This window comes from Orbicella faveolata, unplaced genomic scaffold (assembly GCF_042242905.1).
Source record: "Orbicella faveolata isolate gen_17 unplaced genomic scaffold, um_ofav_v1 contig_36, whole genome shotgun sequence".
Taxonomy (NCBI): domain Eukaryota; kingdom Metazoa; phylum Cnidaria; class Anthozoa; order Scleractinia; family Merulinidae; genus Orbicella; species Orbicella faveolata.
In genome coordinates, this window is record NW_028301565.1 from 7,551,729 (window position 1) to 7,574,657 (window position 22,929).

Below are 22,929 nucleotides of genomic sequence, written 5' to 3' on the forward strand. Positions count from 1 at the left end.
GCAACGTACCACATTTTGCGCAGAATGGCTGTCTGGCGGGGTCACGTTTCTCTGCTGTTTTAGGTTATCTGCAGTGTTTTTAAAGTTCTGTAAGTTTAGCTGCGTTGTAAAACGTTTATCTGTTCGGTCATTCTAGGTGAACTTTGTATTCTCGAATTCATTAGGGTTTTTGTCCATTTCCCGAAAACCTTAGGTCTTATTACCTTCCCGAAAATCATATTTGTGAAAACGACACTTTTATTAATCCGAAAACACTGAAGCACTCGTAGGTTCTCATAACACGAAAGTTCGGGGTGACAATTCCCTTAAGAAAATCGGAAAGGATTAATAAAGACCGTACCGAACAGAAAACGATGCGATGGGTGCCCCTGGTTTCTACTGTTGCTCCTTCCCTGCCTCAAAGCACTGTCGATTTGCGCCCGAGTAGCAAACCGCGAGTTACGAGCTAGAAAAAGCGTAGCAGTCTCTTTCGCTAATGGCGCAAGACCCACACAGGAAAGCATCTTGCTGGGTTTGTTTCCTGCATGAGCCAACAGACCGCGGCTTAGTTTGCTGACAAGCACAGGCTGAATATACACACGTTTCTCCTCACGTTCGGAGAGTGACGTTTGTTACTCAGGTGAGTTAATAAAGACTGATTTTACCATTGCTTTAATTCACTTTTTCAAGAAGCATAAATGCCTTTTTAAAAAGTTCACAATTTTTATGCCTGAACCAAGACCGCAGACGAATCAATGCATAACGATTCTTCAATCAGAAGTAACATGCCCTTTAGCTCGTGCGTCAAACCATCTGATATTTGGGAATTCTGTTATAATATTCCTGAAATACCCGAATAGAGAACATGATTCAGTTAAAAATACCCTGATTCAAATTGCACCCTCTGTTGTAGATCGGAGAAAAGCGATTTAGTTCCGGCTAACACAAAAAGTTGTGCTTCGGCCGGAGACAAATATTCTTCCAAAAATATCATCTTTGTAAAAAAAAAAAACACCCAGGTTACTTAAATGTATAAAAAAATACTAACTACTCTGTCATGGTTTCATGACGTGGTCAATGCAGGGTTTGGAAGTAGATAAACCTTGATAACATGATTCATCCCGTGAAATGATTTCCAAGCTATCAATTCGATTTTTTTAAAAAATTAATGCAAAAATTACTTTATCTCGAGTCACAAGACCAAGCGAAGACTTGCCCATACTTTGATGAAAGACCTATTTTTTCAAAAAAAATGTATAAAATAAAATGTTTTCAGTCTACATCCGTTGTTATGGAGGATGTCTGCAAGTGACAAAGTCATAATAAATATATAAAAATGCGTAATAAAATACCAAGTAAAATATGAAAAGTATGAACAGGTTGAGTTTACCGACTGGTATGAAGATAAACAAATGTTTTTTCAGCTGTATATACAGTTTACACGAACACAAATGATGACGAAATGAGTTGGAAAAATGAGATCTCTGCGACAAAGCGGGAAAAAACTGCAGTTAAATACACTTCTTTTCCCTACGAATGAAAACAGTTCCCCCGCGGTGAGATTTTCAAACTACTAGCTAGTTATTCTGTAGGTCATCTGGGCGACTCGAGTTCATCAAACACGTTAGAGTAGGACGATTTCAGGAAGGAAACGTAGTTCTGCATGCTCCGTGTTGTGCTGTTGGCCTGGTCTAGCCTGTCCCTCATGTCGTAAAGCTTCGAATTGTACCTCCGCTCCGCCTAAATTGACCAAAAAAACAACAATAGCCATGCCACGAGTCAACAGGCAAAAGAGACAGCTGACAACATACACATCCGATAGGCATGTCGTGTACTGAATACACGAATGTGCCAAACATCGCAGCAGAATGCCCCAAAGAGCAAATGTTTACCTTTTGCATGCATGGTAGAATAGGAAAAAATAATGACCTTGCTATAGCTACGATTCAGAAATGCCTTTTTCACATGTTCAACCACTTCTTCTGAATTTCAAAGCACATTTTTAACCTGACTCAAGCAAAGACAGGATTTTTTTTTTGCCAGCAAACAATTTCGAAACAATGACGCAATAAAAATATAATACGGTTGGAGATTTTGATCAAAATAGACAACAATGTGCGAATACTGACTTGACTCAACCAAGGAAAGTGAGGTTCCTTTTTCAAAAAAGGTACAAAATGTGTAACGATAGTACAAATTGCAACAAGTACATGTAGAAGCCAAACGATGCAGATCTCCTCAAGCAAACAATTATCACTGATTTTCTCGACATGCTAATTGAAAATAGTGCCAGCTCACCTCGTCTTTACTTCTCTTAAGTTGTGCCGCTGACGCGGTAGCTCGGCTCAGCTGAGATTCCAGGTCTGTGATACGCGCTTGCGCAGCACGCTCCTGTCAAAAAAGAAAGTTTTTAAGACTTCACCTTCCTATTTGTTTTTCTTAATCTATGTCTGGTGATGCTTGTCTTGTGAATGGTTTAACTGCTTCTATTGTTGTCCTTCTGTTTGTCTCGTGGAAGTGAAGGTTCATTAATTAATGCGTAGACTGTTCACAGCCCTCTATTTTTTCGTATTTTTATTCAGTCGTTGAACGCGCGGATAGAATCGCGAGAGAACTGGACGCCAGCGCAAAACGGAAGACTTGTCTTCTTGCTCGTTTCGCTCGCATTTTCTTTCGCGTGCGCGTAAATAGAGAGGCTGTGAACGCTCTAATTAATGCGGGATTAATACTACCCATAACTAGTTCAGATTTGAATCAGTTACAAGAACGTAAAAGTTTACCACGAAACTAGTAGTTTTCAGATTCTTTGGATGAAAGTTGATTAGGTGGTAACGTTTTCAAAATCGGAAAATAGTTATTAAGTGAGAGAAGTTTACAAAACTTGTGTCCAGTCTCTTTGGGGCAGGACGTGGTCTAACTTTGATCATGTAATTAAAGTGCGCTTCGAATGGTTATGAACAGGCTCTCTGAGGCTTTGTATACACCGTTACACGGTTATGAGGCATCGTTAAAAAAAAAAATTCCTCTTGTTTTTTTTTCTCCATGTAAACATGTGGACATTTTGTCATTTCCACCTATTTTTGTTACAAATCCCTCAGCATCAAATCTCCACTGTCTCAGCGTCCTACTAACCTTGACTAGCGCCTTTTCCTTTTGACTATCCACCTGTCTTCTGGCTTCAAGTACAGATGACTCCAGCTGTTGGTTTAGTCGAATGTTTTCTGCTCGGAGGTCCTCTTGCCTTTGCTGTTAATTTATTCACACAAACACGTAGCTATTTCGTCAGTTTTGGCTTGTCACGCAGTGCTTACAAGCTCAGGGCTCGAAATTAACTTTTTCGTTCGGGAGGCAGCTGGCGCCTAACGGAAAAATTTAGGTCGCCAACTTATTTTATATAATTATAACTTACACAACAACACGATTTTATACGTTACTTTGCATGCAAGAAAAGTCACAATTGAAGAGCGAAAACAATTAAAACCAACACGAGTAACACTTAGTTATAAAGCTACTGTTGTTCTCAGGTGATATGTCTCTGGTCCGAAGGTGATGGTTGTCTCCATAGTCATTTTAAACGAAGCGAAGCATAAAACGTTTTAAGTCCGTGGTTTTCATTGTCAGACAAACACGGGTCCTTGCGTATTTTCCCTTTGCTACTTCTTCGAAATGCCGTTCTTTATTTTCGACTTGCTTTCCTCGCCGCCTTTCGCTGCCGACAAACAACGCCATGCTTGAATCTTCATTCCCCGCACGTAAAAACTCACGTATATTCCTTCAACTGATTGGTATCTGCCGCCATTTTCGCGGCAAATGAAAAGCACATGGTGTTGAAGTGCGCCTGCGATCCCAGTTTCGGAAGAAGCCGCTGAAACAATATGGCGAGCCGTGAACGCAGTATCGACGTGTCGAAATACATTCAATTTTTTCGATTATCTTGTAATATTCAGACATTATTTTACTGGGGACGGAAAGGTGAGTTGTATACTAGCTACCATATCCGAATGATTTCCTAATATAAAGATTTAAAAATAAAGTTGTGTCGTGGTTTTCTTTAGTTATCGGACAAAACGCGAGTCGCCAGCTGGCGACCAGTTCTGAAAATTTAGTCGCCAGTGCTGAATTTTTGGTCGCATTGGCGACCAGTGAGTCGCAATTTCGAGCCCTGAAGCTTATGAAAAGGTTTACTTATATTCCTCATACATCAGTTGCAAGACTAAAGGCGTTAAAAAGTATTTCAAGAAAAGATTTGAACGAGTCATTAGTTCATTTTACTGACCTGCGTTTGATATAACGCCTCCTCTTTCTTGCTGATCACACCGATAAGTTCTCTATTCTGCTGATCAGAATCGGATAATTTTCTAAAAAAAAAAGAAGACAAATAAAGCGGGTCTTTCTGTAAAGTGATATTTATAGTGGCTTCTGATTTAGTAAGCGCTCTTTCCAGTCTCAATACAAGGCAATGAGGCCAGGGTGGGTGAAAGGTTTCTAAGGGTTGCAACCAGGCAGCGCTACATGACCGTCAATCAGAGTCCACATATTGCCTTTTTCTTCCGCTAATCACGTTCAAACAATCTTGATCAAGTGATTTGACTTGTGCGACAATGCCTTAGGTTCCTCTCCGAAGGGGGCAGAAGCGGGCTAATTTTCCCGAACAGCGGCTGGTTATTTAGCCTACATTTTCCGCGCTTAACACTGGTCCTTTTTTCCCATGCCCTTGCCAAAGTTCTTTTTCCCGCGCTTTCCGCGGTAACATTTACTGTCTCCTCATCCCAATTCTGATTATGATCGGCCCGTCACTTCACGTGCTCAAGTTTTGCGAACAATTCTCGACAAACCTTTCTAAGACTTCGTTTTTGGCTTGCATGCTTCTTGTCTCGTCTTGCGCCATCCTCAGCTTCTCGCGCAGGTGTTCTAACTGATCTGTTTGCATCTCGACCTGCAGTCAACAGAATAAAGGTCAGCATTTGGATCTGGACGCCGAGTACTATGCTATTTAGTTTCGATAAGAGAAGAGGACGTGTAAGAAGGTCAATCCAGAATATAGTCCTTATTCCCAAGGTAATCCCTCTAAAGTTATATTTACCTTCATATTCTCTTTGTTTTCAGTGATCAGTAACTGTGTAGCCTACCTAAGACATCGATTAACGAACTCTCTCGAAATTTCTCAGCGTTAAAGCGGCTGTATTATGGGATTTAAGATTTGAATACGAGTGCAAGATCGAGCACGAGTACGACTTCTCAATTCTAGTTTGCAGGCTCCACATTGTCACGTCCCATACCCATCTCATCCTATGAGCTGCCCTCTCTACCTAAAGCCAACATGAAGAGCGAGGGCTCTGGAAAGGTCACTGCTTTGAAATTTGAAAATCGTACTCGTAATCCAATCTAAAGATCCTAATCTCTCGAATGAAACGGTTAGATTGTAGACAAAATATCACTCGGTTCAACTCGGTAATATTTCATACTCAAGAAGAAATTATAAACATTCGATCTTACCAGTAAGTGAATTCGGATAGAGCTGTTTGGTTACTTTGCAATTCCTTTTATCTCTTACCTTCTGGGTCAGTTCAGCTATGAGTTTAGTATGTTCATTGGATCGCCTCTCGTACGCCAGCATCCTCTCTTGGGAATCCTGTAGACGGACGTCCGAGGACTGGGTAAGAATAAAATACTCATACAGCAACGACCAATAAAACGTGGAATAGAACTAGGAAGAACTGTAGCTGCCCAGGCCGAAGAAAATTTTGTCTTTGAGTCCGGTTAATACATTTAACAACAAGGTTCGATTCGAAACAGAAACGAAAAAATATGTCGTCCTGTTTGACGTTTGCAATAAATTGGCCACTTCACGTGGCTTCTTTGTGGAGGACAGGAGATATATGCACGTGCAACGCACGTGCGGAGCCATTGCATCTTTCACTGCACCTTATATGGAGCTACGCTACCCTTGCCCTAGCTTCGCTGTCGCGGGATCCTTCACAGCTCCCTGGTGTTTGCTCAGAGTACACATTGTTTATGCAGTTAATCAATTGTCCTCTTGGTCATGTCATATGATAAGCAAGCAAAGAGAAACCTACAATGTATATCGGACACAGCTGTTACCTTTAGTAGATCTGCTAGTGGTTCCAGCTCAGAAACCCTTTGGTGTAATTTCATTTTAACCTGCAAAGGCGGAAAACGAAAAAAGCAAATTACAATGCAATTTGTAACCTTATTGAAAACGCATCAGTGTGAACATTTTTTTCCACCATTCCCATTACGACCTAACATCCTTTCAACACGCCTTGTTAAGCTTTCATTTGTGCACGTTAATTCTGTAAACTGAAGAAAGGTGAAAAAACGGAAAGATCGTCCTCACGCTAGGTCGACAACCGCACTCAAGGGATGTTTCAGGTACAAGAAGTATGAGGTTGTTCATAAATACGACAGGTCTGTTTTGAAGGAAACTAAGGTTGCGCCACCTTTTCATTCTCTAGAGCGGTCTCCTGTTGAATTCTTTGCGCATCAGCCTCGTATTCGTACAACCTGTTCTTTGCGTCTTCAGCCTCCCTCCGATATTTGTCGATCTGTAGACGAATGGCAAATAAGTAGAAATCTTGGTCATTATTGATGCTAATGTAAGTAGGGCAGTAGTTTTCAGTTCTTGAGGCTGTTAATTGTTTTTTTGTCTATTGCCCCTTTCGGATTCACATGCAAATTCGTCTTAGCCACCCTTTTCTACGACTTCTCCACAGGTCAATGTTGTGCTCTTAGCCGAGCCACTTGATTTTATTATTTTTTTTAATTTTATTTTATCCGTCACACAAAAGAATATTGCAATCCGCGTGAAAAAACTCAAACTTGAGTGGCGAGAAGACAAAACTAGAAAGCTTACAGGTGTTTAGGTCTCCTCGAGTTTTATACAGAATACAGTTATAGTATAGTTGATTGCAAGGCGCAGACTCTCGCCATAGCTTTTCTCTACCAACGTAAGTAAATCGCTCTTTGTAACTTGCTTGAAATACGCTGGAAAACACTGCAAGGTGCACACGCAATGGCACAGCCAGAAGCCGAGGATAAGCGCTTGTATTGATGGCCGCTTTGGGGGTTCAATCTCTTGAAGATAACAGGCAAATCTATATTTAGCCCTGGTCTGATAAACTGAAAGACCAAACTTCTATTTTGATTGGCACACAATTCTTGAGTTGGCACCCATTGCTTAAGAAAAGATTTAGTACTCAGTCTCCACAGGACATGCACCTGAACGAGTCTACCACAAAGGGATGCTCCTTCCCCTTCCCTCACCCGCACCTAAACGTATAAGAGTGTTGTCTGAGAGTTTACGAGTGTTTGAAGGCCAGTAGTCTAGTTGTATTCTTACATGCTCCTGAACTTTTCAGATGCAAAATCCCTATCAAACATAACTCAACCATATCCCCTCCATATTAAGCTCTACCCTCTCCTTCCTGCCCCCACCCCACCCCCCCCCCCAAAAAAAAGCTTGATCCTCCATCTAAAAAAGCCAAACATTCTTTAAGAAGAGGGAGATTGTTACTGGAAATGTACTATATTCTGGCAAGACTTTCAAACAGCAGTGTAAACTACTTTATCTAGCATATCAAGGTCGCCTAGGACTCTAAACTCAGCTATCTTTCTATCCGCCCTACCTGTTCTTTGTAGTCTCGAATAAGATCTTCGTATTCTTTAACAGCCGCTCTTAGCTGAGCAGTCTCAGCCATGCTGTTGGTACACTGAATAAGGATAACATGACTTTCAGCGTCAAAATTCAAAGTGTTTTATTGTCACGGAAACACAGACGAAGCAACAAACAGACAAACACAGACTGTCTTGAGGGGAATTCTCGGCTATGTTCCGAAATGGAGTAGACAGGCTTCTGTCAGTCAGGATTAAAATTATCCCCATCCTGAAATTATTTCATTTCGATGGAAGAATTCAGTTTGGCAAAAGTAGGCACTTTGTATTGAGATGAACTTCATTCATTCTCATAAGGTCTCATAAGCCCGCCACTGAGGCTGCATGCATTTGTTGTAACAGAACAAGGCAAAGACGGAAGATGGGAATAAATCATCGCCAGGGATTTAAAGATAAGAGACAAGGATAAACCGCGCCAGTAACATGGCTGTCTGAATAACGATCGCAATCAAAGTAGTTCACGAAAATGTTTGGACTACACGATCACACTACCAAGTTCTGAAATATGGACAATTTGAGAATGCTCTCCTACAGTGTCACAAGTAATAATGCAGCAGTCTGGGAACAACAGTCGTTTTTAACAAATACTCGGACAAATGCCCGAAGAGTTTCCGATCCTTATTGTCCAATCACAAATAACACGAGCTCTCCGACGATGTCACATCAGGTCGTCGTAATCAGGATAGGCCTTGTTGTTTATCAATGTTACTGCCGAAAACGGCGTGCTCAGTAAATTTTCAGAAGACACATGAGAAATTCAGTTTTTTTCTTGATTTGACGAATTGACAAACAACGGCAACCCAGGAAGTAGCCTGGTCCTGCAGATTTTCACCCTGATTTTCAGAGAAGAGAGAGGAATGAAAACCTCTGAGACCAGGGCAGCCAAGAAGAAGAGATCGGAAGCTACATTAATGTCAGTAAGAAACACAGTATACAGTAATGCTAAAATTGGGAACATTTTCCTTGTATTTTCCTACCCTTGCTCTATGGTCGTCCAACAGAAGACTGCAGTGTTTGAGGTTAGCTTTCAAGTCATTTATCTCTGCCTCGTAACTAACTACCTGCCAGATAATAAACGCATATTATCTAAGTACCACACTCCTACTAACTACGTATCAATTTATCTATTCCATACATTAATAGAACGGATCATTTTGCGCAACTTGATCGTTCATGTAGCTGTTAACAGGCGAGAATCGCAGTTATTGGGAGGAGTTTATAAACTGTACATTAACTTGCGGGAGGCGCGGTGGCCTCATGGTTAGTGCGCTCGTCTCCGGATCGAGCGGTCCGGGTTCGAGCCCTGGCCGGGGACATTGTGTTGTGTTCTTGGACAAGACACTTTACTCTCACAGTGCCTCTCTCCACCCAGGTGTATAAATGGGTACCGGCGAACTTAATGCTGGGGGTAACCCTGCGATGGACTAGCATCCCATCCAGGGGGGAGTAGAAATACTCCTAGTCGCTTCATGCTACAGAAACCGGGATAAGCTCCGGCCTGATGGGCCACTTGGCTCGCATGCAGACTTTACCTTACATTAACTTGCTCTCGTCAACGACACTCTGGATATAGTATCCAAGACACTATAGCTTGCTATCTATTCTTGCACTGCTCTGTCTACCTGAGTCTTGTACTCCTGAATAATGTCCTCATATTCCTTGGACAAAACCTTTTGTTTTCTAAGTTCACCTTTGTCAGCTTTATGCTGTGGGTCGAAGCAAGAGAAAAATATACAAACAAACGTGAGTGAAGGAGAGAACGAACGACATAGCGAGCCACGTGAGAAATGAGAGGGAAATAACTTTACTAGTTTCATATTTACAAGTTGCTTCATTTTTGGTTTGTATTTTTTACGCAGTTCTGTATTCCTTGAAGTGTACTCAAGACTAGTTTAGTAAGTAAATGACTAACGAAACAAGGGTCATAGTGAGAAGAGGAGCGTGTAATTAAAATAAGTTTGCACGCTTAATTCTGTAGAGCTTTGCTGTGTCTGTACTTGCTCGACGCAGTAATGAAAATTGCGAGCGAGACCATAAGTGAACGAACGAACCAAAGATTGAACGAATAAGCAAGAGGGACAATCGTAATTTCTAAGGGTGCGTTCCTTAAGAATGATCCTAGTCGGGGCTAGTGATCCAAGATCACTCGGATCATGGTGCCTCAAACTGATGAATCCACTCTGGTCACGGATTCATCAGTTTTTTTGATGCACCATGATCCGAGTAATCTTGGATCATCGATCCTGGTCCAGATCACCCCAAAGGAACACACCCTAATTCACACGATTTTCTCCCCGTGGTTCTACCTGGTTTCTCAACTCCTCTATCGCTGTCTGGTACTCAGTGACGCTACATTGAAGCTGATTTATTTCTGTATCTGACTTGTTCGCCTGACAGGACAGTGGGAAACACAATACAAAAAGCTCAAACAACTCAACCCTTATTTAAATACGAGAAATCACTAGGTTCAAATCAACAAAAACCAACAACTTAGGTTAGGTCTCTGACTGATTACAGTCCCGTCCACAACTAACCTAACCACGCGACAAGCTCGTTAATTTGGGTTAATAAACTATGTATGACTTGGGTTAAAAGGAACTATGTATCACTATTTGCGCCATGCAAAAAAAAAAAATGCCTTCAAAACGAAAGAACCTCGAAACAACATTTTGCTAATAAAGTGCAAAGGCACCGGAGGTAGGACAGACCAAAACGAATGAGGATGGTTGAGATGGGGGGGGGGGGGGGAGGGGCGGGTAGTGGGGAGGGGGGAGATGAGATTGATATAAGTCTATTTACAAACAACGAACTTAAAAAAAATAGCCTGAAATTCTCAAGATGCGCAAAATGTGACGAGGCGGGCTGAAAAGCAAGATAACGAAGCGAGCACGCATGATAGTACCTTTATCTTGTACTCCTCCACAAGTTCATTGTATTGCTTCATGCTTGTTAACATATCTGTCATCTTTGATTCTACTCCTTTGCCCTAAGACACGATAACTACCTCACTTACAAGTTAACTACGCGATATACTGCCCTCGCAGGACTATCTGTTTTCTGCCTAACATTCACTGACTGCAAATCAACATGGATACATAACATGAAACCATAGGGCATAAGGAAAGATCTGCTGATTTCCCTTCTCGGTCATTCTAGCTAGAAAAGAAAAAGAATGCTTGATGATAGGACTAAAGAGATCATAACCCAAGGAATGTTCAGCACACGTGTGAAAAGAGAATGCAATGTGGAAATTCTTGGTAAGTAAACGCTGAATTCGCCCGTTTGTCTGAGTCAATTGCAGCGGGGAAGAGATGAGGAGAATTTAGCCCCTCCCCACTCCCTTTGCCAATGTCTTGACCCACCCCACTTCCATGGCTAATGCCTTGACTCGCCCCACTCCCTTGGCTCCCCCCACTCCCTTGGCTCCCGTCTTGACACGCCCCACTCCCTTGGCTAATAACTTGACTTGTCACACTCCTCCACCTTACTTTACGAAACACATAAAAGATACGTAGGCGAGGAAAGTAAAAATACTTAAGACCATACCACCTACTCTATGCATGAGTAAAACGTCCTATTCGAGGCGCTTCACGGATCGCGGACACACCAGTAAAGTCGGCATGTTTACCCAGTAAGTTCCAGAATGTCGGGCATGTTTGTCTTCCCAATCCACTGACCATGCATATTCTCATTTCGTTTCTCATTTGCTCGTCTACTTCAACCCTACTTCACGTATCGTATCTTCCCGAAAACGCTACTGTGCCTGCGATCGGAGTACGTCGGACATGGTAAACCTCAATTGTACCGATATAGAAAACTGAGCCTTTCTTGAGCAAGTCAGGAAGTAGGTTACCAGTAAGATTCTTTAAATACATATAATTTCAACATTCCAACTCACCACCCCTGCCTTTAAATCGTCCTGTGACTTGAAATAATTCTAACTCGTTCACCGCAATTTTCCATGGCTGGTAAACCGTCTGATAACACTAAAGCGCTCACCTTACTGACGGCCCGCTGTTCTTCTTCGTGAAGACGCTCTTCTAAAGCAGCGATATCAGCCTGTTACACGAGAAAAGAGAGATGTAAATAAGCACTAGATATCAGTAGCAGTCATGCCATGACACGCTGTCACAATCACAAAAATCCGTCTACTACGCTTGATAAGGTTCCTATCGACATTTTGGCGGAAGCAGAAAATCTGTACATCATGAAAGAAAGGAATTTGCAAAAACGGTTGTAAATGAAAAAGGAAGAGTTTACGAACACCAAAAGGTTGTCAGCTCATCCCACAATATTGTAAGACCATTTGAGATTAAAACCTATTTAACTGGCAAGAGACTCAAAGGGAAGTGTCCTAGATGCCAAACTGTAATTTGCCAACGGGACGCTTTCCTTGCTTGGCGCTGCCCATATAATTACACATCATTGAACTTCTGACTGGTTTTTCCAAATACCGTGATTGGCTCTCTGCCATCTCTCTGTGTTGTTTTTGCTGTTTGTCCTTTGTTTTAACTGAGAAATACAAAGTATGCTTTTGTAGTCTCGGGTACGCAGGTGAATGCTTTTCAAACCACGTGCTTAATTTTCATATGAAATCTGTCAAGTCGTTCACGTAGCCTTGTATAGCTCAAGTTGCAGCACACAAGGCCTCTATTGACTGGTTTTTATATGCTGTACCTTGAGTTGTTCATTTTCCAATCTGAGCATGTTGACTTCCTGTGTTCTCGTGCTTAGTTTTGAGGTGAGAGTCTCGCTGTTGCTCTGAAATCAAGGAAAAGGTTATCGTCACGCTGCGAGTTCATGCTTGCTTTTAAACTTTTTATTAGACATTAAATGCACGTTCTTCCTGGGTAAACATATTACTGGGATTATCTTAGCCAAAATCTGCGTACGACAACCTGGCGTACCAACCATTTCTTACCCAAAAATCGGCACAGTCGAGGAAATAACCGCTGTTTTCGGAAACCCTCGTCGTAACCGAAGATTGTTGCGGTCCATACAGGCACAACACGAGTGCTCCCAAAGCTATGATTCTTATCACGTCAGCTTCTCGCCATATACGCTATGTAACTCAGTTACATTGTAGCAACAGCCTTGACAAGAATCAAGAGAAAGGCCCATGTAGAATATTGAATAACTATCTTAGTCAAAGAAACAGATCGACATACTGTAGTTACAGAAAAGACATGAGAATTTGAAAGTTCAAGGTCTATAGTTCAAAATTAAACGGTTTTGTACAATCTGACGCTGAATGGAATTCTGCACACCGTTTTCAAGATTCAGAAGTAAACTCGAAAACTCACCTGGGCTGATTTCTCGGTGGTCTCCACTAACTCGTGCAGCTCCCTGACGCGACTACAGAGAACGAACAGGACGACGGTCAATCCCAAGGGTGATTAACAAGTGATTTCTCCTTGTAAATTCAGTTTTCTCGTCAAACACAAGTAACAAGAATAACGAAAACTATCAACTTCAAAATACTGTCTTGAGGACTGACATTAAAAGAAATACAGGTAGAAATGAAAATCGGTAAAGCGGGATGATACTTTGCGCTTCCAACTGATACATTAATTACGACATTCCAAAATTAACATTGAAAACAACCTAAAGAAACAAGGAGAGCAAGAGTGGTTCGAGTTCTCGTGAACTCTCCTCAGATTTCGTTCAAGTTTGATCAGGCCTCTTCTTGATAATCAACACATTTACCTTTTTAATGTTTTAATCTCAAGATCAGCGTCGCCCTTTTCTTCTTTTAAACTTGCTTCTGTTCTCTTTGTTTCGTTCAGTTCGAGATCCTGAACATAACAAAAAAAAAAGTATAAAAAATACTCACCTGTTAAACGCAAGCCTTTGTAATCTTTGGCCTTCCTCACAACCATGATAATTTGGTTATGCTAAATAACTAAGTAACTCACCCGTTCAGCAAGCTTTTCTTGGAGTACTTCTAAATCTTTTTCTCTTTCACTAACACGTTCCTTTTGTATTCTGAAATAAAGAACAACACCAAAAAAAAAAAAAAAGATTTAAAATCCAAGCGATAAGTAACCTCCCACATTCCCATCTAGAGGATGAAATCAAAGGCAGCAGAACCGTGATATCCAAGAAGCAACTCATTAAAAATTTTACAATTGTTGTTTTCGTTGTGTAAAATAAAAGTGCAAAAAGCAACTGCAAAATAACAATGTTAAAACCAAAACTCAGTGATCAACAAAAACAAATTAACAAGCAAAAACATAATCGGTGGCAATGCAGGAAAAACGCTTTTTCACTTTGACAACCATGAGAAAGATTGACAACGTGGAACCAAAGGAAACATAAACGCAACTATTTTAGAAGCTAGTTGGAAACGTCTCTCTAATTTATATTTAAACGGACAAACCGGATAACAAGATAACGAAACCTGGTTTACCTTGCCGCTTTTTTGAGTGCTTCTTTTTCTCTGCCATTCTTTTCCTGTAGAGAAGTAAGGGAAGGTAAATGTTTTACACACCGCCTCCGCCCCCGGCAGGTAGACCTCCTGGCTGACCAACAGCATTGGGTCAATGGGAGAATACTGGCGATTGCATTCAATTGTCATCGATAGATAGCGCTAGGGTTATTCGTAAATATGTAACCGGAAAGTAAAGGGGATTGTCTGCGAAAGAAAAAATATAAGCCTGGGGACTTGCCAACCCATGACGAAAACTACAAAAGATTACTTCGGTCTTTCCTTTCCCCCGTCACGGGTTTGAAGTCAATTTTTGGTGTTAATGGAACAGTGATATTTGAAATAATCGGTTTAAAAAGGTTTGTTCGTTATATAGTGGTTGCAGTTTGATGCCCCACAAAAAGCAATGAGAAATTAACGTAATTATACCCTTTGTGCTGCAATTAATCCCTGCATGTGTTCTAATTCAAGTCTGCCTTGTTCATACTGATCCTCAAGGCTCTAAAGAGAGAGAAAAAAAATGTTTGTTTCTTATGTATTAGCCAGAACTGGAGCGCTTTCATTTGTATGGAAAAACCGGTTTTTCTTCACTGTGGGAAACCAAATGGAATGGACCTTTCCACTGCCTATGCTCCTGGATGAGAAACGCAGTCGTTTCGGTGGTTTATGAAACGGAACAGTCCTTTTCACTGGAAGGTTTCCAAAAGCTGCCAAATGGTACTCACCCTTCCCGTCTCTTTTTGTTTGATGAAATTTTTTTTCTATTCCATTTGGCGGAAATTTCTCACCAGCTTTTCCTTGCAAATGGAAAGCGCTCCAGGAAACACGTGTCAGAAACGATCGAGTAAATACCTAGCAATATCACAAAAAGTGTTTGAATTCCATGAATATCTCAGGTTATTCTGCCATCACCATTGCTAACTTTGACAAATGGGCGACCATATGGGATAGACATCTCTTTTAATTATCATTAGTGGTGGGGTAACAAGTACCCTTTTACAAAAACTTCAAAGACAAGCTCAGTCCTTAGGCGCGCGATCAACCAAACGACTTGTTTCTGAACAAGACCTGGAGAAAAGCTGCTTTAAAGTAGAAAGTCCACTGCTTGAATCAGTCGCACACTTCTGGTACTGGTACTCTTAAAGGAATGGCACTGCACAAATCCTTTCCATTCACCAGAGAAATTCAGTTCTCTGCTAGTTACAGTACTGTACGTGAAAACTGTACGACAAATTTTCAAGTTCTTTGTTCGGCAGCCTTTTGTAAAGGCTAGTTATTATTTCTTACTCTTATCTGTACTGATAGTCTGCCGCATTCCATTTCTTTGGAGCGAAGCTGATTCTGAAGGTGAGCCCGGGTGGTTTCCATTGTCTTTTTCAGTTCTTCAAATGTGACAGCCTGATCCTGAAATGACAAAAACTCTTTAAACGGACTGATTAAACGATTTTGTTATTTTTACGTATAGTTCGAAAGGACACTGATTGAAACAAAACATAAGATTACCAATCAACTATTCATTTCTGGCATACCTAGAAGTTTTCACTGAGTATTCCTTTTCAGTTTCCATAGAACAGACTTCACATAATTTATCAGATAGCTGACCCGATATTGAACGACGCCTCAATCTCGTTGCGTGATGGAAAGAGGGCCAGGTCGGCCAGAACTGGACTATGAACGACCTGACGTTTAGCTTACATTGAAAACACCAACCTTATCGGCTTCCACTTGTGCCAGTAAAGTTTCAATCTGTCTGTCTCTTTCTGTCACCTCAAGTTGTAAACGCTAAAGAAAGACGAAGAGTTTCATAATCGATAATACTGAAAATCACATGGAATACGGACTCTGGAAATGTTTATTAACAGGGTGAACAGAGAGTGTTACAAAGGCTGATATAGCTTCTTAACAGATCACAAAGCTCTACTGAAAAAGTAGTTGACCTTTGTAGGAGTTAAATAATGTCTGTATCAGCCAAAACAAGAAACAACCAGGTGACATGCTCTCGGACTAGGTCCCTAAGACTGAGCGGCCGATGGTAAATATTTAGCAAAACTAAGCGTTTTTATTGTAAATAAGTAAGGTCAAGTCCGTCAGTTTTACCTCATTTGTGGTGTCAGATTGCGTGAGTCTCTTAAGTAGAACTTCTTGTTGTTTTCTTAGGTGATCATGTTCTTCCTGTGGTAAAACAAAACAAGGTTACTGTACGTACGTAGCACTTACATGTATATGATGCTAGTCCTTACTCACATCGAAAGCTAAATTAGCCCCACTCAAAAAATTAACTATTAGAGGGACAAATTGACTACAGCAATCTTAGCCCGTTAGGTTATTTTTCTTGTTGTTCCTTGGTTTGTTTGCTCGTTTGCTTTATTGTGAATAGCTTCATTAAAGAAACTACGTGGAGGACAGCGCATCTTAAAAAAAGCCAAGTTTTTTTGTCATACGTAATCCGTCTTTCTTGTTCAGTCTTAACCTTCCTGACATACTATCAATTTATCATCACCTCTTTGGTGTTTTTTCAACCATAAGAAACTTATTTTGAGGTTTACTTCAATTCGAAAGTAATAACTTCACAAAATCGTGGTATTGCTCCTTCAGGTTATGCCATATGTAATTTGAATGCTGACAGTACCTCTGTTGCCTGTTGTTCCCTGAGCAGTCTTCTCAATGCTTTATTAGTCCTTTCAAACTCATCCAGCTTTTGTAGCAACATTTCTCTCTGTCTGGTCATCAGTGTAGTGTCAGCAGCTGACATTCGTTTATCCTGAGAAATGATCAGAAATGGTCTACAGTGTACATGTACGTACGTGGACATGAAACGCGCTCAGTGCTGGTGAATTTTTATCGAAATAGACAATTGTTATACCTAATGGTACCTCTTTGGTACGCTTCGGCGTCATATCAGGCGAGTTTGGTCGAGCCATGGTTCGTATAGTCTCGCCAAAATACCCATAAATTAGCGAGAACACAGGAGCCTCAAAGGTACGATTAGGTATTTACCATACCCAAATTTGGACAAGTGAGCATGATATCGTAGCCATACCGGGTCAATGACTTGATGTTGCGGAATATTAGGACAGTAGACACGGCTTCTGACTGGCTAATTGCGAATTTGCGTATGGTAAAAAGTGTACTCCACAAGTGCAAAACTAGACTGCCTTTAACAATATTATCCTCGAGTCTTCAAAAAGTAAAGCCATGTAGTGCACTACTGTATTAAATGCAGACAAGAAGTGTAAGCCAAAAATATGGAAATATGGGACACACCCTTACAAGTAGCGTGTCAGTGCAACTTTCTCCTTTCCAGAAATACTTATTGACTGAGTGGGAGGGCCGGACGGGAAAACATTTGGCTCAGGTCTGTGTCCTAACCACGAGCCAAATATTTTCCTGTTCGGCCTGACCTCACTCAGTCAATACGAATGTTATCAGATGACCATTTTGTTGCTGACTTCTGACAAGGTTGTGAACGTCTTCATTTGTGAAGAGTGTTGACTTTCTTTCAGAGCAAGTTGGCGATTGCAGTAGTTCTGCATAGGACAGTTCGCCAGGATAGTAAAATTCGCTGTCAAAATGTTCATTTTCATCACACATTTTGAAGGAAACAAAATTTTGCAGCAACACAACTGATTCTGTCGTTAACTCACATCGATTTTGCGGGTCGTACGTGTTTCTAGTAGGGCCATACGTGTTTCCCCCGCCTTTTCTTTTCGGCGCGGGGATGCGGGATACGGGATACAGGACCTTTTCTCTTATGGTTTTCCAAGGAAATAGAGCGCGGGGCCGTACGGGTCATATGTTAAATCCTCGTCATTATATCTACATTGTGAAGTATCTCGTGTAAAACACATATACAAGATCTACCTCTTTTAGTCTCCTCACAGTGTCTCTAAGTTTTATCATTTGTTCACCAGCAGCCTTGCCATCCATTTCTACTTCTACGAGTTTCTTTAACAACGCTGCTCTCTCCCCTGCTAGCTTTCCCACCTCGGTCCTACAAGATACAAGGACAGTCTTCCAACTGACTACTGTAATCATGATGTTTCCTATTAGACGGGTTAGTGTGAGAAAACAAATGTACCATGTCATGTGTGTGTGCTCAATTATAATAATAATGTCTGAGATTCGCTTGCAAAATCGATAACAATACTTCCAAGTTCATATCTTATTTGTAACAAACCCACAACGGAGTCAGGTAGGTTGCTAACAATTCTGTACCTTGTGACACTGGCATCCTCTTTCCACTTCTCTACTGAATGACGCAGGGCCTCATTTTCCTTGACAGTGGCTTTTAACTCTTGCTTGTATCCCTGTAAATAATATTTACTTAGTTTATCCTCATCAATGCACTCAGTTACTGCTGGGAAATGATAAGCAAACTAAAATATTATACAAGATGGTAGCCCGTGTAGCAGACATTTCCTTTCCATTTTCCAGGTGGGGAGATCAAGCAAGCAAGCAAACAAGCACCCCTGAGGTGAGCAAAAAATGGAGAGAAGTGGGCAGGGAGTGAGCAAAAAAAAGACAAGGGGGAGGGGTGGGGCACCCACCCCCCCCCTCCCCCTTATTTTTGCACCTTTGCATGCTTTTGGAAATGATTGCCTGCTACACAGGCTAACAAGGTAGAAGGAGATGCAGCCCTGTAAATTTTTTTTAAACAAGCCAGCAGGATAGCAGACTGAAGTAGTAGACAGTTAAGGCCAGAGAGATATTTGTTAGTCTGAAGTCAGGATTAGTGAACTCCATTGATTTGTGAAGAGGGCAGCAAATAATTGAAAGACTTGGTGGAAAAGGGCATTAGCAATTTTTGGTTATGAACATTGCCAAAAGAGCTCCAAATTTGGCATTTTGCACTGCAAAATTGCTGGTTGCCAGAACACTTACAAAGAGTTCATCTTCCTGTGCTTCAAGTATTCTTCTAGAGGCATCTAGTTGTTCATCTTTCTTTTCTACAGCTTGTCTTGCTCTACGGATATCCATCTGGAGAATGAAGAAATTTAACAATTTTATTATCAATTCAAAGTACCTGGGCATTGTTTATAAACCCAAAATTTTATACCCACTCATGGCACTGGTAACTCCAGTGTGACATACCTCAGTTTTCAGAGATCCAACTTCTGACATCAAACTGCCAATTTTTTTCTCATATGTTCTTATCTTTCCATGTACTTCCTCTTCCTATTTTAGGAATTACATTAAAGAGAACATACCAGCTACAGGTACCCTTCGTATGTGCAATTACTAAAATATTTTTAAATTTATTTTCTAGAGTGGATAGACAGATGGATGGATGGATGGATGGGTGGGTGGGTGGGTGGACGGATGGAGGGGTAGACAGACAGACAGATGTACAGATGGATGGAATGTTGCATGCCACAAAGAAATAAAAGAAACTTAAGAAATGTTAGAGTACCTCAGAGGTAGACAGGTCTTCCATCCTTAGGGATCCACCTCTAGGAGGACTAATTTCCAGACGATGTGAAGATCCCTAAATAAACAGACAACAAAAGAAGGAAATAACACTTCCCACAATGAATATGGTGTCTTTGAGAAGTTATTTCAGAATTTGCATGTGCACAAAATACTTGTAAATACGTCTGAAAAACACGTGATTGTTGGAAACAGCACAATCAAAGATGTGAAAATGATTACATGTAGAAAAGATATCCCTCTACTAAAATTTACATTATTGATCCAAGACCTGCCCATGCAGCTAGACCTTGCTCTTGATGTAACTGCATTCTCTGCAAAGCTGCAAAGCTCTGCAGAGGCCTGTCTAGTACCTATGACTACCTACATGTATTACTGACATGTAAAACAACTAAAGACACATGTACAGTAGACTGTAGATGACATCTGTAACTGTTGAGGCGTGTGATCAATTTGGAGTTCTTAGATCAAATCTCATGGAGATGAACAAACTGACTGCCAAAAAAGATGTACATTTGTCTCAGGCAAGACCTACATACAGATGTACAAGTGTACATCACTATTTTTAATCTACAAATAATACAGAACATTGGTTTTCAACCTCCCAAGCAAATGGTCTCTTTGATGTCTTTCCAGGAGGTGGAACAAAAGGTGGAGAAGAAGACTTGACAGCTTTCCTTTGTCCCTAGAATATTTCAAAATGCCTCTTGATCAGTTACAATATTAGCCTAATGTAGTCGATTTCAGAATAGTATGACCGCACACATTACCTGCACATACACTATATAGAAAATAGCCCCATGCCCAGGCATGAAATTGTTAAATTGACGCCCAGGCCTTAAATTGCACAATTTAGCAACAGTTAACTCCTGCAAGATTGAAAAACTGTTTATCACAAAAATGTCATAACTTACAGAAGATTTTGCTAAACCACTAAGTCTCTTAGTCTTTAGTCGTTGCTGAAAAAAAAATTAGCAGTTCTGAATTAGACTTGAAGTGAAGTGCCTCATCACATTTCCAACCATAATTTGAAGAGAGAGTTGAAAACACAATTCACTGTGGAGTATTCTTGACCAATCATGATGTATTTGGAATTTCAATGGAACACTTTGTCAAGTTTCTAATATCTTGTATTTTACCTTTATAGAAATTTATTAGGTCAGGTATACAAACCAAGGGCATGGTTTGATATAAATGTATGGATTTAGAAACTAATGGAAATTTGCAAAATACACATTAGATTATGAGCTTGAGATTTCTAAAGTGTGATAGTTGTCTAGGACGCAGGCTGAGTCAACTATCACGAATAGAAATCGAGAGCGAATAATCTAATTGTCTTAGTATTAAAATCTACTAGTCATTCAAAACTTTATCTAAATCCTCTTCACAGACACTTTGAAAATGCAAGAAGCGGCTGTCATTTTGTTAACAAGGGCGCACTGCTACGCTATTCACTATCTATCACAGAATAGATAGTGAGTAGCATAGCCAATCAGGGAACTGCATTCGTGATAGAACGCTAGTAGATTTATACTAAAAAAGAATGAAATTTAAATCTAAGCCATGCAAGGCTGTATCTACCAACCCATCAACAGGACAGTCATCATAATTTTGTGTATATAAACAGTCTCCACACAGGGTGATGCTTACCTCAACTGCTGTCGGTACTCCAGCTTTTCCCTTTTTCTTTTTCTTGAGATGGACATGAACAGGCGTTTCTCTATCCACGTGTACATGAACAGGAGACTTGCGGCCTTCTGATGTCATCATCAGTGTACCGGTCTAGAAATGCCCTGGGGTGAAATAAATAGTAAACAGGACTATTACACAGATTGATCCCCGAGTTGTACTCCACTGAACACTATACCACAGCTTTATGAAAGTCACCTCTCTTTGCAAGCTATTTTCTTCCCAGCTTCAGAGATATCTGAGATACAGAACATGTACAGCCTGACCAATCTGGTCATGATGGCAAGACTTATGTAGTATCTGTGAATGGTTGTTGCATAGATTGAATTTTTCTGCACAAGATCACATGGATCTTGGTAGAGCTATGTCATCCAACGGAGTTTTATGGACTCCATCTTAGGTGTCCTCAGATGAGAAGAACAGAGGACATGAAGAGATATGCACTTATAAAATAAGTGGCATTCCTCATAGGATGTAGTGATACCATATCTTATTTTCCCTCTCTTCCTTAGTAAGCAATCAATATCTTTCTAGGGCTTTCGCCATTTTTGTTTAACGCTACATGTACATTTATCAAACATTCCATGCCTTCCACACCTTCTGCCCTGCTGCATCCCACCTTTTCATCTCCTGTTTCCCTCGACCCCTAAGTTACCCCGGGTTGTTGAGATTCACCCAATTTTCCTTTCCACGGTTTAATCTCCTGAATACAAATCGATGTAAGTTAAGCTTTTTAGAACAGATTTAAAACATAAAAAGACAAGCCCACACTAGCAGCGGTAGAAATTACAAACAAACAAATTACATTTAGAACCCTAAACAAAACATGTACAACAACAGTCAACGAAGCAGTATTTGAGTAGCTAATGTTATTAAAAGATTACTCCTTTAGAACAGAAGTATCGAAGGAGTGACGAGACATCTATGAAATAAGATAGAACTAAAATAAAATAATTGAAATATAAGCTTAAGTTAGTAGACCATACACATTCATACTGCAACCTTTCTTTTAAAAATTAGCGCAGCAAAGAACAAAGAAATCTCGAATCGAACAACTGCAGTGGATTGCACGGTTGTGGAATCCCCTAACACAACAAGCACAAAAAGAAGGTAAGCCCTCAAGAGTGTACAAATTACAAAAGATATTCTCTTGCAATTACATTGAAATTATTATCATAACACGCCTTTCTAATGGTATATTTTCTCTCCTTTTATGGTTACCATAAGCTTTCAAAGTGAAGAAACAGAAACAAAATCTTTCGTTGAAATGAACATTGTAAACTACTCTGAAACACTTTGACAGTGTCGTGTCGTGACACTCGAATTTGGCGCCGAAACAACGCCTTCACCTTTGTGGTTTTCAACACAAAATGGAAGTATCGAAATTATACAGACCTTTCATCAACAAATTCAATTCAATCATTCTCTGTAGCCATCCTTAATGCTGAAAATTTCGCCGCAGTTGTGGATTAAGATCAAAACAACAGCACAAAACTCTTCACAAACCCCAAGCCGTTGCTTTGCAGCCAGACGCTGAACATGCAAGCTGATTGGCCCAGAAGTCTTTGAAATCTACTAGCCTCGCTTTCGTTATTCATACTTACAGTGGAAAGACGGGTCTTCAAATATTTGTACTTTGCATTTTTTCCTTTATCAAAGTTAAGAGTAACTCTGTCAGTAATATTTATCTTGAGATATCAATGAATGGGAAAATT

The 22,929-nt window shown here is 40.5% G+C and overlaps 1 protein-coding gene across 4 annotated transcripts; it reads right to left on the reverse strand.

Moving 5' to 3' along the window:
• Positions 1-635: 635 nt before the first annotated feature.
• On the reverse strand, positions 636-22,728 carry LOC110048971 (outer dense fiber protein 2-like). Of its 4 annotated transcripts, XM_089274926.1 has the most exons (33): positions 22,610-22,728; positions 21,176-21,318; positions 20,440-20,484; positions 20,127-20,210; positions 19,509-19,583; positions 19,190-19,273; positions 18,980-19,075; positions 18,314-18,405; positions 17,960-18,089; positions 16,728-16,859; positions 16,196-16,270; positions 15,809-15,880; positions 15,386-15,502; positions 14,528-14,599; positions 14,081-14,124; positions 13,587-13,656; positions 13,378-13,466; positions 12,975-13,026; positions 12,349-12,432; positions 11,671-11,730; positions 10,574-10,657; positions 9,978-10,061; positions 9,294-9,377; positions 8,649-8,732; positions 7,626-7,709; positions 6,441-6,545; positions 6,082-6,141; positions 5,534-5,632; positions 4,815-4,915; positions 4,256-4,337; positions 3,112-3,225; positions 2,278-2,370; positions 636-1,719 (listed from the first exon to the last, which is right to left on the reverse strand). In XM_089274926.1, exons 2-33 carry the CDS (start codon positions 21,293-21,295, stop codon positions 1,573-1,575), a joined length of 2,814 nt encoding a protein of 937 aa, XP_089131052.1. In that variant the 5' UTR covers positions 21,296-21,318; positions 22,610-22,728; the 3' UTR covers positions 636-1,572. The 4 variants fall into 4 exon arrangements, with proteins under 4 accessions (XP_089131052.1, XP_020610396.1, XP_020610395.1 ...); XM_020754737.2 differs by lacking the exons at positions 7,626-7,709; positions 8,649-8,732; positions 9,294-9,377; positions 9,978-10,061; positions 10,574-10,657 and having other exon boundaries at positions 5,534-5,611; XM_020754736.2 differs by lacking the exons at positions 7,626-7,709; positions 8,649-8,732; positions 9,294-9,377; positions 9,978-10,061; positions 10,574-10,657.
• Between the last annotated feature and the right edge of the window lie 201 nt (positions 22,729-22,929).

What these genes read in the sequence shown, in the direction of transcription:
- LOC110048971 (XM_089274926.1), bottom strand. Translation starts at nt 21,295, where the DNA reads ATGATGACATCAGAAGGCCGCAAGTCTCCTGTTCATGTACACGTGGAT. An exon ending in GAGTACCGACAGCAGTTGAG is followed by an intron (nt 20,485 to 21,175) that starts GTAAGCATCACC and finishes TTTTTTTTTCAG; the next exon opens with CAACGACTAAAGACTAAGAG. An exon ending in AATCTGACACCACAAATGAG is followed by an intron (nt 15,881 to 16,195) that starts GTAAAACTGACG and finishes GTCTTTCTTTAG; the next exon opens with CGTTTACAACTTGAGGTGAC.